The sequence below is a fragment of the Phoxinus phoxinus genome (genome assembly GCF_949152265.1).
Source record: "Phoxinus phoxinus genome assembly, chromosome: 9".
Lineage (NCBI taxonomy): Eukaryota > Metazoa > Chordata > Actinopteri > Cypriniformes > Leuciscidae > Phoxinus > Phoxinus phoxinus.
Window position 1 is genome coordinate 7,318,641 of NC_136884.1, and position 17,832 is coordinate 7,336,472.

The window sequence follows — 17,832 nt, forward strand, 5'->3', positions numbered from 1 at the left end:
GAGATGTTCCTTAGGATAATAGACAAAAAAATGTTTATACACTGATTTTATTTCTGCTGTTTCAGATAAAGTCATGTCGTGGCCCCTGACTTCCCTTGGACCGTTTACTGTGTTTGTGCCAGTGAACAAGGCTTTTAAAGGCACATCTGTGAGTTAGACAACACAAACACACCTACATAAGATACGTCCATCTAATACATTCAAACAAATGCTAAAAGCACGCTTTTGTTCCAGGTGAAAACCCTGCTGGCTAACGAGACGAGAGCTCGCTATCTTGCTAAGCTGCACATGGTTGCGGCAGAGGTGAACTCTGACTCTCTGAAGAAGGGAATCCTCTTCTATACTCTGACCGGCATGGCTGCCGAATCAATGACAGATGTAGGTGATTGAATCCAGGTTGTGTGTGCGTGTCCCAATTGTTTTCAAGGATGTGCAAATGCAGGATACAAGAGCGGAATCATCATATCCTGTTTCTTTCCTAAACTCTTTCCTGCTCATATCTGTTTATGTTTCACAATGTGTGTGTGTGTGTGTGTAATGATGACAGAGAATCATTAGATTCTCAAACTTTTATTATAAAGGCAGAGCAGGTAAAAATCCGTCTCCATGGTAGCCGTAAGAAAGGAACGCTTGTGGAGCCAGACATCTTTGCCTCAAATGGAATAATTCATTTGGTTGATAAGCTGATGGATGCAGTTCCTTCTACTGTGATAAGCGAGAAAGAGGTTTGTGAAGCTGAAGGATTTCTTGGAAATTTGCGCTATATAAATGTCATACACTGATAAAACATGCGAATGGGAGTCTGTTAGGCGTGCCAATTTGTTTATCTCTTATTTTCAGGAAAACTTGTTGCAGATTCTCTCAGAAAATGGAAAGTTCTCTCAGTTTAAGTCTCTGCTTGAGGTAACAGAGTTTTAAACTCAATTAAACCCTAAATTCATGCACTTCAAGACATTTGACCTGCTCTAGAATTTTTTTTATTGCCTTTTATTATAGGGCAAATATTTGCTTAAAAGATGATTGTAATGTTTTCGAAAGAGGTCTCTTAAACTCTCAAAGGTTGCATTTATTTGATCAAAAATACAGTAAAAACAGTAATGTTGTGAAATATTATTACAATTTAAATTAAGTGTTTTCTATTTGAATATATTTTAAAATGTTATTTATTCCTTCAAAGCTGAATTCTTAGAAGCCTTTACTCCAGTCTTCAGTCACATGATCCTTCAGAAACATTTCTTATTATTATCGGTGTTGAAAACCATTGTACTGCTTAATATTTTTGTGAAAACAGAAGAAAAAAATCAGGATTCTTTGCTGTTCAATTTAGTTTTTTTTTTTTTTTAATTGCTGACCCCTTTGATATTTCTGTTTCCCAGAAAACCAATGTGGCAAAAGTTTTAGAAGAAGAAGGACCTTATACACTATTTGCTCCAACAAATATGGCTTTTACCTTCCTAAAGCCTGGCTATTTAGACTTTCTTACTTCTGAGGAGGTACAGTGCAAATATATCATTTAATTATGTTCTGTCCAGTCACAAAACCATCACTTTACATTTTCCTTTCATTTCTCCCAATTTAGGGTAAAACAAAATTACTTGAACTGATGCGCAATCACATAGTGTCCACTTCTCAGGTTTGTATGTGGATGTGTACGAATATGTGTGTGTTCAAATCCATTTCTAGATCATCATTGATTAGGTACTGTCTGTTGTATCGTGTACAGCTGAGTGCCAGCTTCATTGTGTCGAACCCTCGTGCTGTGACCATGGCGGACCAGGTCCTGACATTTAATGTGACGACTGCTGTGAGTAATAATCATTCATTAAATAGAAAATATTTGTGCAATGCTCAGACATACTCCTAAATCACACATAAATCATCCTGTAAAATTTAATACATGAATACCTCAAGTTATGTAGTTATTTTTTCTGAAGATGCACAATCCACATGTGTCTTTAATGAAGTAATAGCATATTTCAGTAAGTTTATTTCAGTGGCCATCAAACGTATTTGTGCATTGAAGAAACACTGCATGAATGCCATTGCATTAGATAATAAAATGTGAATCAAAGTGGGATTATTTTGGAAGACAGACAGCACAAACACTGTTCAAGCAAAAAAATATGTTGCAAAATAAAATTGCTTGTATTATAAAACCACTGATTCTGTCACACATAGGGGCAGATCCTGGTCAATGGGGAATCTGTGCTGGAACTGGACGTTGAAGCAAAGAATGGCCGTCTTCATTCACTGGAGGGGGTGCTGATCCCTGCATCAATAGAGCCCATCCTACCTCACAGGTGTGACACCAAACAAACCAATATGTATAAGGTAAGCCGTATCTCCACTTGTGTTGACCAACCATAGCTGTAACAGACACACCTTTCTGTCTTAAAGATATTTCTATGTCAGAAATACACCAATTGTCCCAGTTTTAAGTAACTACAAATAAGCCAAAGAATGATTTGCTGTAAACACTGTGGTGCTACTTGAACAATTCCAGAGGGGGACAGTGTTCAAGAAACCTGTTAGGAAACAACAAAAATAACTTCGTCTTTAAAGTTGTTGTTTGCACTTTTACATATAAAATAGATAAGCTTTTCGTTTGAAGTGATTGGCTGCAACTTTCTTACTATATAGTAGGCAAAAAACATTATGTGACAAGAGTAGGGTGTCTGAATTCACAGGAATCATAAAAAAGTAGGCAAAAATTACCCAGATTACCTACTTCTGAAGTGTGCATATAATGGACATTTTATTGTCCTTTGAGGCCACGGTAGAGTTTGTGAATGGCAGTGAAGTGTTTTAACTGACACTGGTCGATCACATGACATTGACAACATGGTGAATGTAGTATGTCTGAATTACATTCATACTACACACATTCATACTATATAGAACTATATACTTGTTTAATGGGCGCAAAGTAATAACTAATTCAAAATAAGTACCTACTCGAGAGTATTGAATTTTGGACGCAGCCCTAGTTACCATACTGACACGAGAGTGTGTGTCTCCTCTCCTCTTCTCAGGGTCCATGCGTTAGCTGTACACTCGTCTCCAAATCTACCTGTCCAACTGGTGAATCTCTGGTAACTTGTTACATATAATACTATTAGCGCATGCTATAATTTAATACAATAAAGCTTAAGTTAAAAAATGTAACCTTGCTAACTTTTAGTCTCAGTAGGCCTTTGTATCAGGGCTGAGTGAGATTGTACCCTGATTTTTTTTGTTTTTTGTCGCTCCTTTTTTGGACTTCTCATACTCAGGATGTATTCTCCAGAGGCTGTGTGTTCAAAAAGAGTGCTTTTGGCATGACCATACCCTCCCATGGCTGTGCCCTCTTCTGCAATGAAACAAGGACTGTGAGTATTTGTTTCTCTATATTAAATGCATTCAAACCAGGAAATGACATCATTTGCAACTGCATCTAGTTTTGCTGGCCAATCTGATCCGGTCAAATTAGCCATTATTTGTCTTAACCAGATCCCTCGCTGCTGTAAAGGTTTTTTTGGACCAGACTGTTCTCCATGCCCCGGTGGTTTCACCGCCCCCTGTTCCTCTCATGGGAAGGTAAACCGCACGCACATAATGCTCATACTGTTACAGTTCAGCATTTTTCATTTGCCATAACAATATTTCTTTTGTTGTAGTGCTCAGAAGGCATCGATGGAAATGGCACGTGCCAGTGTGAGCCCAATTTTAAAGGATCACGCTGCCAATACTGTGCCGACTCCAACAAATATGGCCCGTTTTGTGACAAAAGTATGGATTTATTTTACAGCACAATGTTTGGGAATAATTTAAATGTTTAATAACAATATTTACTTTGCGTCCCTCTCATATACCAGCTTGTGGATGCATCCACGGAGTGTGTGATAACCGTCCAGAAGCCAGCGGTAAATGTAAGCAGGGCTCCTGTAAAGACGGTTATGCCGGAGAGTTCTGCGAGCAGCAGACCCAGTCGTGCGGGCCCAACCAGCCCTGCCATGCGCACGCCAACTGTGTGTCCAATAGGGAAGCGTTTGTGTGAGTGTTCTACGTCCTTCCATGTTTTAGAGGGACACAGAGACAGAAATCACCTGTGCTTCATTTATTTATTACATTTTATACTTTAGGCATAGGGATTTCAAACTGGGGTTTGGAGACCCCTGTGGTCAAAGGCGGACAAAATTTCAAAGAAGAAAATATTATAAAATGTAAAGAAAATGCTTTAGACTGATATTTATTGTAAAAAAAAGTGCTATACAAATAAATTAATAATAATTATGTCCAGATTTAATTATTTCATTATTAATATCACACTGTTTTTCTAACACATTGTGTTTTTCAAAAAAATAAAATAAAAAAGGAAAAAGACCAACGTTTATTGTGGAAAGTTCTATACAAATAAATGTCATAATACAATTTATATTATTATGTAGAGATTTAATTATTTAATTTTTAATATTACACTGTATTTCTAACACATTATGAGTCTTTTAGAGAATTAAAAAAAAAAAATTACTAAAAGAAGAAAAAGTTACTTTAGACCAATATTTATTGTGAAACGTGCTATACAATAAATTATTATTATTATGAATTATTATTTATTCCAGACTTTCATTTTTATCATCACACATTAGAAATTAGTCTTACATGTATAGCTGTTTTTTTAATTGTGGGAAGGAAGTTCTTACAAGAGGACCATCATATTTAAGTTTTTATTTTTTATTTCTGGCTTGTTCTTGTTACATTGTTTTATTTTAGGTGTGTATGTAAGCCTGGTTACCAAGGGGATGGATACATGTGCATTGAAAGTGATCCGTGCGCTTTACCACATCGCGGAAGCTGCAGCGTCAATGTAAGTCAAATGCATCTGTGTGCTTGTGTTTTATGTAAGCATGTCATGATAACATGTTTATTCTCGCTTACTCTCAGGCCAAATGCATAAAGACCGGTCCAGGCACACACACGTGCCAGTGTCTGAGTGGTTGGAGGGAGGATGGAGATGAGTGCCAGGCCATCAATAACTGTCTGGATCAATCCAGAGGAGGGTGTCACCCCAATGCCAGCTGTATCTATGTGGGCCCAGGACAGGTGAGGGGGCCGTTGTGATTCCCAAACCCTATCTTCCTAGATTTAGTCAAGTCACCTTTGTTTATATAGCACTTTATACAATACAGATTGTCTCAAATCAGCTTTACAGTGATAACAGGAATGCATTTATGTATTTCGGCTGTTGTTCAGCAGTGTTGATTGAATTCCATCATCAATAATTAAATTAGCACATTTAATCTTTTAAAGCAGTTCTGCAAAAAATCAGTTCAGTCAGACCAATAATATTGTTGAATATTAAGTGTCCCCAACTAAGAAAGCCAGATGCGACAGTGGCAAAGGACCCCAAACTCCACTGGTGACAGATGGAGAAAAAAAACATGGGAGAAACCAGGCTCTGTCTGGGGGCCAGTTCTCCTCTGGCCAACGAATGAACATACTAGTGTGATTATGATTCAGGCTGCATCAATTTGATGACTGATATTCTCCCTAGAGTGATTGTGCTTGCAAAAGTGGTTACCACGGAAACGGGAATCAATGTGAACCTGTCAATCAGTGTGTGGATCAGAAGGGTGGATGCCATTTCCTGGTCAGTGTTCGAACAAGTCATCACACACCTGCACAGATCTTTACATACAATGTATACATGTATGCACATCAGCTGCTTCCTTTCATTTTGCCGTTTTCTCATAGGGTGCATGCAAGTTCCTGACCCCAGGTAGATGGCAGTGTGTGTGTGAGGACGGCTACGATGGTGATGGAAAAATTTGTTATGGTACCCTAGCACAGGTATCGTATATGTTATTGTATGACTGTATGTTATAGTTGGATACTTCTTGATGTGGTTATGCAGAGGCACAACTAAATTAAAAATGATATGCAATTTTTTTAACTGCTAATACTTAAAACTGTATTTGTATAACCTATTTCTACTTATGATTTGTATAATCATAAGTATTCTTAAAGTTGTTTCATTTTGTTTTTGTAGGAGGTGGCAACAAACCCCGATCTTCAAGAATTCAACCTCTGGATTTCTGTAAGGTTTACATTTTAGTGTTTTAAAAGTAGTTATGCAAAAGCTAGTTCGACTTTAATTTGTCAAGCAGAGACTGCTGATATTTAGTCCTCAGATATATATTTTTGATATATATTGATATTTTTGATACAGACTGTTTACATTTAGTGATGGGGAGGTTTTCTGCAGGTTACATTGTACACCAGCAGGTGGCGACAATTGGCTCTTTATTAGTGAGTCAATGAATCATTCACTCAAGGGATTTGCTAAAAAAAAAAAGGTTTTGCTGAAATCGCATACTCTCTTGAGTTGGTAGTTATTAAAAAAAAACTCACTTCACTAGTGCTAAAAAAGTATGTTATATAGTGTGAATGTAATCCAGACATAATACATTCGCCATGTTCTCATTGTTAGTTGTCCCTTCACTGCCATTCACTAATCCTCTCCCATGGCCTTATGGGATAGAAAAGTGTCCACCATATGCACACTTCAGAATCTCTCCTGAAGTAGTAGGTCATCCGGGTACTTTTTGTCTACTCTTTTATGTCAAATACTGTTTTTCACCTACTATATAGAAGGGAAGTATGCGATTTTGGAGGCATCCACTGATTCATTTAGGACCTATGAGTGAGTTAATGAATCATTCACTCCTTCAATTCGTTCAGACAAAAAAGAAAAAAACTGATTTATTCAGTAATGTCACTACTCTAAAATGTGCAAGAGTTCTGTTGTGGCTTCGTTTTGGAGCAAAAATAGAGCAAAAATGTATAGATGTTGTTTGAGTTCCTAATAAGTTCTGGAATATTCCATAGCGAGCGGATATTTCTCAGCTACTGTCAAAGGCAGAAAATTTCACGCTGTTCGTGCCATCGGTTCAAGCCACAGAGAAGCTAAATAAAGAAGACAAAGACTTCTGGATGACCCGCAGTAATCTTCCTAGTCTTGTAAAGTAAGTGTGGTCATGCAACCACATCAGCTAATTTTTCATTTGTCAATATTTTTGGTAACAATTAATGCTTGTTTCACTCCTTTACTTTAATACAAGTTGCTGTTTTTTCTCTCTCACAGAAATCACATAGTTTCTGGGATATTTGCTCTAAACGATCTTTGTACCTCCCCATCCCCACGACTGGTTTCTCTTTTGAAAAGGACACTTCCTGTTTACACAGCCAATGATGTGAGAGGGAAACATCTTATCTTTACCATTGGTCCCAGTGCGATTTTGTCTGTCTTTGAACTTTGCTATGAGATATTGTTTATCATTCTGTGTTTCTCTCTTTTTATCCAGATAACCAATGTTGCTGGAGGAAATATAACTTTTGGAGATATGGCAGCAAAGAATGGAGTTATACATCTTATTGACAAAGTAAGCCACTGGAGTCTTTCAATATTGTTCTCAGATAAAAACACGTACAACTTTGGTTGTCGTTTACTGCAAATTGTATACAAGTTGCCTAATTATGTTGTTGTGCAAAAAAGTGTGTGGTTTCACATTTGTATCCTAATTTTAAAATAAAGGGCAAACTTATTGACGTAATGATTTTGTGTGAATATGCACACGCAAATGCAGAACAAACACATATGCACAGATTGAAGAAATGTGCCACTGTTGCCCTCTCCAGGTGTTGATTCCTGAGCGAAAGATGAGTGAAGGTTTACTGGAGGTGTTGAGTCAGAGATCTGATCTCTCTCTCTACCGCAGCTCTCTCTTGGTGAGTGTCCAGTCTTGTAGGCCTGCCGCACCTCAAATGACAATAATCGTACTCTGCATATGGCTTGGACTGTTGTGAATTGTGTTTTTGAATTGTACTTATTTTGCCAGAAACATAACCTCACTAACGAAATGGAGGAGTCTACGGGCTATACTGTGTTTGCTCCGACAGACAGCGCAATCCAAGAATACCTCAGAAGAACGGGCAAGGAGTCACTGGTATCATACTACTTATAACCACTAAGGCTTTGTATATTCGTGTGTTTGTATTACGTATATAGTATCTCATTCTTGTGTGTGTGTGTGTGTGTGTGTGTGTGTGTTTATTCCCAGGGGTTAAACGTGACCAAGTATCACATTATACTGAACGAGGCTCTAAAAGATGGAGATTTGGTGGATGGACTATATAAAGATACTATGCTTGGCTTCTCATACCAACTGGGAATTTTCCGGCAAGATAAGAAAGTAAGTAATTGGTACATTTTTCAGTGAACCTGGTACAGTAAATCAAATGCTCAGTCATGGATATATAATGGATTTCTCTGTCATAGCTGCTTGTAAATGAGGCTGAGGTGAACGTGACTGATATAGAGACCAGTAAAGGGGTAATCCACACAGTGTCTGCTGTCCTGAGCATCCCCAACAACCGCTGTGACAGAGCTACCTCCACAATTTTCATGGTGCTGTATATCTATTTAGCCTGGTCATTTTCTTCTTTATCCTTTAAATATCCATTTTAAATGTGTATATTGTGTCTGTAGGGACGCTGCATGGACTGTATCCGACCAACTGAGAACCCTTGCCCGCCAGGAACAAAAAGAGTGGTGTGTTTGCACACATAAAGTGGTCCCAAAAATGCTTATGTCATGATTTAATTTTAAAATATGGTCATTTTCACGATTCACTTTTATAGTCAAACTTTAAAAAATATCAAATCTGTTATTTTTTAAATATGCATTTATATTGTCTGATATCAGTTTGATTGGCTGAGACATTCATACAAATAAATTTTGTTCAAAAATACATTTGTTCACTAATAAATTAATTTAATTTTATCAGATTATTTTATTTGATCAATTGTAATCTTTATGTGAAATATTGATATTTTAAAAATGAAAATTAGTTTGAAGTAATAGATTTAGCAAAGCGGTATAAATCTGTCCACATTCTCTTTTGTGATGCACTAACTGGGTTGGGTAAAAATAATGTTTCCTATTAATTGTTTATTCTCAGATGAGGCCAAAGAGAAGATGCATGTACAGTCGAGTATATAATGAAGAGACACTGCTGACCATTGGATGTAAATTCGTATGTGAGAAAGTCACCATTGTATGTACATTATACATTCTCTTTTCACATTTATTCTTGCATTATTCACAAGCGGCAGGAGCTTTTTGGAGTTTCAGAATTGAAGAAATGTTAGTAGGGTTTCAGTATGATATCATGGTTTCTCTGTTTGCAGGAAAGAAAGTGTTGTGAAGGGTATTATGGTATCAACTGCGAGAAGTGTCCGGGGTCAGAAGATCAGCCTTGCTTTGGCAATGGTGTGTGTGTAGATGGGATCAACGGCACAGGGGTCTGTCAGTGCAACCAGGGTTTTAACGGCACTGCATGCGAATCTTGCCAAGCTGGCAAATATGGAATTCACTGTGATCAAGGTATCAGAGATTTATAAGCTTATACTGCATACTCTGTGAACAGTTATCTCATACAATATGCATATCTTTCTGTTTAGAGTGTAAGTGTGTCAACGGACTCTGCAAAGACAATGTGGATGGAGACGGCAGCTGTGCCTGTAATCTGGGCTGGAGAGGAATAAACTGTGCCATTGGTATGATTCTCACCTGTCGCACACAAGTATTTGTATGCCTTTCACCATAGTATATACAGTATATATAAATATATTGTAATCTGTAAATAAAAATGAAGATATGTTAACTATTTTCAGCTATTACATCAGATATGTGTGGAGGAAAGTGCCACAGCAGTGCAAAGTAAGTTTGCTTTCAAAATACCCATTACCAAACAGGTAGCATGTTAAAACCATATTATTATTTTGAAGTTCCTTGGAATAACATGTACTTTTCTTTGTGCATTTCGAACACTTTTTCATCACAAACACAAATTTTGCTCTTTTTTTTGCTGGTTTTGTTTTTCGGGTCTAAATTTTTTGCTTGCGAATGAAGCTGTGTCTCAGTGGGCGGTCTCTATCAACAGAGGCGCGAGCGAACTTGTAATTTGTCGAGCAACAAGTTGTTTACTGAGTTGACTTTTTTCTTAATTTTTTTTTTAAATTACAAAATGTAAAAAAAGTATGTTTGATTGAATAAAAAAGATACAAATTAAACTCCATATACTACCATCTGTATCGAAAGCATTCCAAAAGCATCACAGACTCAAAGTATTCTTGGATACATCTCATGAATCTCATGGATAACATGTCAATCAAAATTTGATAATATCAAAAATTTGACATATCAAAAATAAAATCATGAAAATAGTCAATGCAACAAAAAAAAAATAGTTGGTCTCAAAAATAAGCGTTATTGAGAAATATTTAAATTTAAAATAACTTTTCTCTTTGAATATCTTTTAAAATGTAATTTATTCCTGTGATATCAAAGTTTAATTTTCTTCCAATCAGCAAATATGCTGATATTTCGTATCACGTATTATTTATTTGGAATGGGAATCTTTTGTTACAATGTAAAAGTCTTTGTTCGGTCACCAGACTTTTGCAATTTGGGGTGAAATGTGACCTCTTTGAAAAACAATATTCACTCTGCAGACATAAACTTGAGCTTTATTCCTTTTGAAATTGTTTCAGCCAACATTTAGAGGAATCTTTACAATTAGCAATAGGTGCACCCTCTAATAGAGGGAGTGGTTTGAAATTAGTCAAATTGGTATCTGAAAAGCTTTTTTATTCTAGACCTGCTTCAGAAGAGGTGTACACCTGTTGCCAATTTTCCTCATCTATAGTTGGTTGAGCACTTGTTTATTAATGTTTTGTGAAATGTTCTATCCATGTTCTTGTGATACTGTGTATTTACATTGAGCTTGAGTTGACTTGTGTTTGATGTGTGTTGTAGCTGCTTGCTGAATGTACTGGACAACACATATTACTGTAGTTGTGCTGCAGGATTTAAGGGCAATGGCACATATTGTACTGGTAGGCGTCTCAAGAAACCTTTAAACACTAACTACTGTAGCCAATGATTTAAAATGTTGATATAATGTGTTTTATCTCCAACTCAAGCGGTGGATGCATGTGAAGAGAAAAATGGTGGTTGTTCTGTCCATGCCGTGTGCAAGCGTACTGTCCCAGGACGGAGAATATGTGTGTGCCAACCCGGTTATGCAGGCGATGGAAAAGTATGCGTTTGTAAGTGTGCATTTAATATTCAATTTGTAGACTAATGTACTTACAACACCACTGTCCTAGGTTTAAATGTCCAGCAAACACAAAATATATTGTGAAAGTATTGTTGTGCATTTCAGAAGAAAGGTAAACAATTGTATTTGTAATATTTTAATGTGTGTGTCTGAAGCCATCAATCCATGCCTGGATGGTATTAACGGGGATTGTCATGCAGATGGTGACTGCATTCATACAGGCCCTAATAAGGTAGGTGGCTAATGTACACGCCATCCACTAAGCCAGCAAACAATCAAATACATTTGTAAAAATGAACCTCAAAAAACCATGTCTACAACAAATTTCACTCAAATACAAAAACACTGCCCCTTGAAGGCCACAGTGCTGAATAGTTTAGCTTTAACATACATGCCTGCAGTTGAAATCAAATGTCTTGATTAAAGGCAGCACAACATATACTACCATACTGGATAAACTTAATACATCAACAATTAAAATCCCTTTAAGATAGGAAATTCATTTAATCAACAGTATTACTTTCTTCTGTGGAAGACAAGATAACTGAGAAATATCAGGTTTTTTTGTACACAATGGAAGTCAATGGGCATGAGTGTGGGGTTTCCAACAATTCTAAATATCTTGTTCCAGGTATGGGGGAGTAAATGAGAAAAGTTAATGGTTGGGTGAAGATACAATGGTTTGATTTAATTCAGCTTGAAGTAATGGCCATACTAATACTACCATAACGTATAAACAAATTAATCACAGTACTTTATTGCATTAGTGAAGAGAACTGGACAAAGTGCATTAGTATGAAAGTGACAGAAAATGAAACTTATGACAATAAGACCATTAACAAACAAAATATTAAATTTGATTTTGGAATGTATAATGAACTGGATATGATTTTGACATACTCACCCTCAGAATAACTTTGAATTGATGCAAATATACATATTTTTTCCCCTCTTCCAGTCAGCATGCTACTGCAAACTTGGCTTTTCTGGGAATGGAAAGCAATGTGAAGCCATCAACGTCTGTAAAGAGGTACATGCTGTTTTTGATATTTTAAGCTGACTATATTGGTTCTCTACTGGTTTTACTGCACAACCTTAAACACCTATCGTCCTTTAAGTCAAATGGTTTAGGAATGTCAATGGTTTGACTAGAACTGGCCCACTTCTACATTAATTTTAGAGTCAGAACCCACCAGTTGACAACCACTGTATTACACAAACTTTGTGGCAGCTTACAGAATAGCATGAATAACAGGTCACAATTACTTTTGTCAGAAAAATGGAGGATGCCACAGGTATGCCGACTGTACCATGACAGGACCCCTGGAGAGGAACTGCACTTGTAGGCTTGGCTTTATTGGCGATGGAGAGAGTTGCAAAGGCACCCTGCAGAAGGTTAGAAGTACAAAAAAAAAAACAGCCACACAAGTGAAACAATACCTTAACAGTCAGTGCAACTCATTTTTCTTTTTAGGAGATCCGAAACAGAAATTTAGGAGAATTTTACATGGGACTGGTGGTAAGCTGAATTTTAGCCATTTACACAATCTTGTTTTTTACCCAGAGATTATGATCTGACTTTTTTTTTTTTTACACAGAGGAATAGTATTCCTGATCTCGGAAGTCGTGGCCCTTTCACAGTCTTTGTACCCAATTCAGAAGCTTACAATTTACCAGAGGTAAGACTGAGTGCTGCAATATAATGGCAAGAAAGCTATAATTGCCATAATTCTTTTTTTTTTTCTGTTCAAGCTATCTGTCTGTATTCTGCTGGTTGCCTTTAAAGAATGTCAATAACCAGACAGTTGTTGGCAGATCCGGCACCATTGACTTCCATAGTTGGAAAAAAAAATACTATGGAAGTCAAAGGGTGCCATCAACTGTCTGGTTATCAACATTATTCAAAATATCATCTTTTGTGTTAAACAAAGAAAGTCATACAGGTTTGAAAACTTGAGGGTTAGTGAGTAATGAAATTTTTTTATTTTTGCGTGAACTATCCCTTTAAAGGAATCCCCCCCCAAAAAAAATTCCCAATCATTTACTCACCCTCGTGCCAATCCAAACCTGTATGACTTCTGCGAAGCACAAACTATATTTTTAAAGAACACTGGGAACCAAACATCATTTGAGCCCAGTGACTTCCAATGTATAGGGGAAAGGGAAAGCAGAGACATGTCAATCTTGTTTCACAAAGGAAAGAACATCCAATAGTTTTGGAACCATCTATGAGTCTTTGAGCCAATTTGGCTTAGACTTAGTCTAGAAAGAAACACTTCTATATGACATTTAAAAAGGCCAAAGCTTACCATTAGCAAATGCAGGATATCACAACCTAAAAGAGATAAGAGAAAAATTACCTCCTACGAAACAAAAACAGGAATAAAAGAGCTTTATTGATGATTCAACATTTTAAAATAGAGAGGGAAAAATCCACTTACTTGAAGCAGGTCCATGAGCAAGAAAATTCCTCACACACTGCAGTGAACCATCTTACAGCAAATGGCCGAAGCTGGCTATTTAAATGGTAGCAGCATTAGGAGCATGCATACTCATTGGCTGAAAAATGGCATACCTATTAGCTCATTTGCACAGGATGCAAGCTCATTGGCTGACAAATGACATGCCTATTAGCTCATTTGCACAGGATGCAAGCTCATTGGCTGACAAATGACATGCCTATTAGCTCATTTGCACAGGATGCAAGCTGATTGGCTGGCAGATTACAAGTAGATAACCTATCAGCTTGTGCCATGATGACTGGCTGGAAGATTATACATCAAGTGCCATGTGATCATTGAACATTCATGAAGTTTCATGAAAACAAAAGCTCCAAAGAATGTCCAGAAAAATTCAATGAAATTGTCATTGAGCCAAACTCAAGAATAGAAAAGGAAAATATGGTTAATTGTCATTTTAAAACGATGTCCCGATTCTCTTAAAAATTCATCGGAATTTAAACTTATATATGACCTGGTTATGCACAGGTGTTCTGTGATTCACCTATATAGCCTTTGACTGTACATGATATTCAATTAAATTAAATTCAAATGTATTTGTATAGCGCTTTTCACAATACATATTGTTTCAAAGCAGCTTTACAGAAAATGCATTTCAGAAATGTACATAGAAAAAAATATCTGTCTCTTAATATGTGTCAAGAATAGTAAGAGGATATTGTGATGTGCAAATGGGTTTCTTTAATGTTACTGATTAGTCCTGCTTTTATTTAGAGGATGGACATGGCAAAGCGGACACGCTCTGAAAACGCCCAAATCCTGAGGTACCACATAGTGGCCTGCCGTGCCCTCCTGCCAGAAGATCTCATGCAGCCTCGTAACCTGACCACACTTACTGGTGACATCCTCACCATTACATACTCAGAGGTACAGTGTACCTGATGCACACTCAGTATGATGACTGCACGCACAAGATATATATTTAACTCATTATTTGTTTTCAGGACACTATTTACATCAATAACAAAGCCAAGGTGGTGTTCAGTGATCTCGAAAGTAGCAACGGGATTTTCCATGAGATTGATAGTGTCCTATTGCCTCCCAGTTTCCAGATTCTGAAAGACAGGGATCAAGACAGCTCACCGGTGTGTCCTCACAGAATAACTCTGACAAGATTCATCATTTATTTTATGATTCATGCCAGTGGTAATAAAGCAAGCATAAAATAATGAAATAACAATAATAGATTTTTATTGTCATTTTCCCTTTTTTTTCTGAAAGCGTAACCTTTCAGAAGTGGTCAATATCCATGGTTTCAAGACATTCTACAAGCTTCTTGAGGTAAAAAAAGAGTGGAGCAATGATGCTTCAAATTAAGCTTTGCCATCACATGAATAAATTACTCTTTTTTTCTTCTAATTTTCTAAATGCTCTCCAGTCTACACACAACTTGGCTTAAGTTCTTATCCTTTGTATGCCTTTTTTTGGAATATTATATTACATGAATTGTTATTTTTAAGAAGAACCCTATATTTTCTAATGAAATCCACCAAAGTTTTATATAAAGCTTTGTTTGTTTAAAGGACACCGATACATTGAAGTTGGTGATGGACCCAATTAATCAGCCTGTCACCCTGTTCATGCCCACGGATACTGTAATGGCCGCCATGGCCCAAGAGCAGAAAGATTTCCTGTATGCGATGCATAACCGTGATCAGCTTGCTGAGTATCTTCGATACCACATCCTGCGTGACACCAAGGTTGGTCTCTATCCAGTGTATTTAATTTTTTTTGGCAAGGCCATGGCGGTACAAGGCTAACTCAGCATTACAGGAAATTCAGTGCTGACTCACTAATGCATCATTTAAATGTATTACAATGTATTGTGTGTCCACTAGTTCCAGCCTGCAGAGCTCATCCTTACCAGCTCTTTAAAAACACAACAGGGCTCAGATCTGTCAGTGGCCTGCATGGGGGAAGAGCATATAGTGAGTACCCTTTGAGATAAAAATATTGGCCTTGGGCTTATCACATATGTTTTATTTGATTTATTTTTAATTAACCATGCATCATGTTATGCATATTTATCATTCAGGGGGAGCTTTATGTGAATGATAAAAGCTGTCGGATTGTAAAGAGAAACCTTGATTTCAATGGAGGCATGATTTATGGCATTAGCTGTCTGCTGAATCCTCCAAGCCTTGGGGGGCGCTGTGATTATAAGCACACCATTGATTTCAATGTGAGTCCTAAAAAAGTTCAAATTCTTTTTACTGTTTACATCTGGCTGAATTTAACTCCACTTTTAGACATGCACTCGCAAACTTCCTGCCGCCATTTTGAAGTGGGCAAGTGGAGTTTATTTGGACAGACCCTCGACCCCTTGATTTTGATACTACTTAATATGTACACTTCCTAGGCATCCAAAGACCACACACACAATGCAACACAATTGTGATGTCAGATTACGTATAATTTACCCCCAACCACATAATACTTGTAGCAACAGTACCTTAAGATAATTTTTTTTACACAGTTTAATATTCAATTGTGTCATTTTTTTATATTTTCTCCAAAAGCCCAAGCATACATACAGGCAATAGGATGGTGCATAAAACAAATTCATAAGGGGAAAAAAAACTTAAATAATAAAATCAGCTCCATAGCGGATTCCAAGTGATAAAGGGCATTTGGCCGTTACATTTAAACACATTGCAAGAGTTCCGCCAGTAGTGGTCACCCGTGGAACGTGAGCAATGACATACATACGAGTGATCGAGGTGTAGGGAAGTTAACAAGGGAGAGCATAAAAAAATGGACTTAAACGCAGCCATCGTAGTGCATTGTATGATTTGCATAATATGTACTGTGCGATTTACATCAATGCTAATGTGATCAGATCAAATCAATCTAGTTTTAATCTTTTTGGTTTCTTGAAAAAGATTGTGCATTTGTTTTAGTTGGCTTGCAGGTATTGTGGTCGCGCTGTGTCGGATTGCCCGCCTGGAAGCAAGCCAAAGGTAATTTTCATCTTCATCTAAAGATAAACCTTAAATGAGTATATTATGTAAAGAATATCAAGAATGTGTGTACCATATGAATGTTTACCATAAGAATGTGTAAACCATAATTTACCATATACGGTATCTAGTCAGCTCTTATTAGTTGTCATGGATTTATTGTAAAACTCATTTTTTCCTCCATTGATATATTTCCTATTTAGGAAAGTTAGAGCAGGACATATTGAAGGGCTAGTCCCTTGTTAAAAAAAAAAAAAAAAGCCAATAGCCTTTAGTTTTGTCACAACTATGATCTATGATTTGCTACTATCGGACACAGGTGGAATTGGGGGAGGGACATTCTCAGCCAGAAGAGCGTTTTTTTTTTTTTTTTTTGACTAATATTTTATATTTTTGTTTACTAAGCTAAAAATCATGAGTAATCAGTGTTTCTGTCTCATAAGACTGTCCATTATTACTGGATACACTACTGGTTAAAAGTTTGGGGTCCGTAAGAATCACTACTTCTATTCAGCAAAGGATGCATTAATGATCAGTGACAGTAAAGAAAAGACACTTATACTTTTTTTTTTACAATGTTTAGAATGTTACAAAATATTTAATAAATAAATGCTGTAGTTTGGTCTTTCTAATTATCAAAGAATCGTGGAAAAAAAATTATTACCACACACACAAAAAACATCCCACAGAAATATTAAGAAGCACAACTGTTTTTAGCATTGATAATAATATATGATATGTTTCTTGAGCACCAAATCAGCATATTAGAATGATTTCTGATGGATCATGTGACACTGAAGACTGCAATAATGATGCAGAATATTAAGCTTTGCCACCACAGGCATAAATTACATTTTAAAATATATTAAATAGAAAGCAGTTCATTGTAATAAGGTTTCACAATATTACTGTTTTTACTGTACTTTTTAGTGAATGCGGCCTTTGTGAACATAAGAGACAAAAATACAAAATCAAATTAATAGCTATAAAAAATAAAGCTTTTTTAAATCCAGTTTAATTGTGCTTTCAATCTAGGGAGAACAAAAGTGTGTCCTTACAGATCTGATGATGTATAGGAATTCAGGATGTCAGTCAACGTGTAGTATGGTCGTATGGAAGCCTAAGTGCTGCACAGGGTACTACGGCAGAGACTGTCTTGGTAAGCAGTGTCTCGCTGTACTATTCACAGTA

The 17,832-nt window shown here is 36.7% G+C and overlaps 1 protein-coding gene across 1 annotated transcript in view; it reads left to right on the plus strand.

The window, feature by feature from the left end:
* Positions 1 to 17,832, plus strand: part of stab2 (stabilin 2) — a 30,790-nt gene that overhangs the window by 7,601 nt on the left and 5,357 nt on the right. The window contains exons 11-55 of the mRNA XM_079624423.1: positions 66 to 148; positions 235 to 378; positions 582 to 725; positions 841 to 903; positions 1,377 to 1,493; positions 1,580 to 1,633; positions 1,724 to 1,804; positions 2,179 to 2,331; positions 3,033 to 3,092; positions 3,273 to 3,368; positions 3,490 to 3,576; positions 3,657 to 3,768; positions 3,855 to 4,032; positions 4,753 to 4,846; positions 4,924 to 5,082; positions 5,534 to 5,629; positions 5,734 to 5,829; positions 6,029 to 6,076; positions 6,868 to 7,004; positions 7,124 to 7,232; positions 7,344 to 7,421; positions 7,678 to 7,767; positions 7,878 to 7,985; positions 8,100 to 8,231; positions 8,318 to 8,446; positions 8,528 to 8,590; positions 9,000 to 9,095; positions 9,229 to 9,424; positions 9,502 to 9,597; positions 9,715 to 9,760; positions 10,859 to 10,938; positions 11,026 to 11,151; positions 11,318 to 11,394; positions 12,121 to 12,192; positions 12,438 to 12,557; positions 12,637 to 12,681; positions 12,761 to 12,841; positions 14,396 to 14,548; positions 14,626 to 14,766; positions 14,903 to 14,962; positions 15,205 to 15,381; positions 15,520 to 15,609; positions 15,717 to 15,863; positions 16,582 to 16,641; positions 17,677 to 17,800. Coding sequence (XP_079480549.1) covers positions 66 to 148; positions 235 to 378; positions 582 to 725; positions 841 to 903; positions 1,377 to 1,493; positions 1,580 to 1,633; positions 1,724 to 1,804; positions 2,179 to 2,331; positions 3,033 to 3,092; positions 3,273 to 3,368; positions 3,490 to 3,576; positions 3,657 to 3,768; positions 3,855 to 4,032; positions 4,753 to 4,846; positions 4,924 to 5,082; positions 5,534 to 5,629; positions 5,734 to 5,829; positions 6,029 to 6,076; positions 6,868 to 7,004; positions 7,124 to 7,232; positions 7,344 to 7,421; positions 7,678 to 7,767; positions 7,878 to 7,985; positions 8,100 to 8,231; positions 8,318 to 8,446; positions 8,528 to 8,590; positions 9,000 to 9,095; positions 9,229 to 9,424; positions 9,502 to 9,597; positions 9,715 to 9,760; positions 10,859 to 10,938; positions 11,026 to 11,151; positions 11,318 to 11,394; positions 12,121 to 12,192; positions 12,438 to 12,557; positions 12,637 to 12,681; positions 12,761 to 12,841; positions 14,396 to 14,548; positions 14,626 to 14,766; positions 14,903 to 14,962; positions 15,205 to 15,381; positions 15,520 to 15,609; positions 15,717 to 15,863; positions 16,582 to 16,641; positions 17,677 to 17,800 — 4,698 coding nt within the window. The remainder of the gene's footprint in view (positions 1 to 65; positions 149 to 234; positions 379 to 581; positions 726 to 840; positions 904 to 1,376; positions 1,494 to 1,579; positions 1,634 to 1,723; positions 1,805 to 2,178; positions 2,332 to 3,032; positions 3,093 to 3,272; positions 3,369 to 3,489; positions 3,577 to 3,656; positions 3,769 to 3,854; positions 4,033 to 4,752; positions 4,847 to 4,923; positions 5,083 to 5,533; positions 5,630 to 5,733; positions 5,830 to 6,028; positions 6,077 to 6,867; positions 7,005 to 7,123; positions 7,233 to 7,343; positions 7,422 to 7,677; positions 7,768 to 7,877; positions 7,986 to 8,099; positions 8,232 to 8,317; positions 8,447 to 8,527; positions 8,591 to 8,999; positions 9,096 to 9,228; positions 9,425 to 9,501; positions 9,598 to 9,714; positions 9,761 to 10,858; positions 10,939 to 11,025; positions 11,152 to 11,317; positions 11,395 to 12,120; positions 12,193 to 12,437; positions 12,558 to 12,636; positions 12,682 to 12,760; positions 12,842 to 14,395; positions 14,549 to 14,625; positions 14,767 to 14,902; positions 14,963 to 15,204; positions 15,382 to 15,519; positions 15,610 to 15,716; positions 15,864 to 16,581; positions 16,642 to 17,676; positions 17,801 to 17,832) is intronic.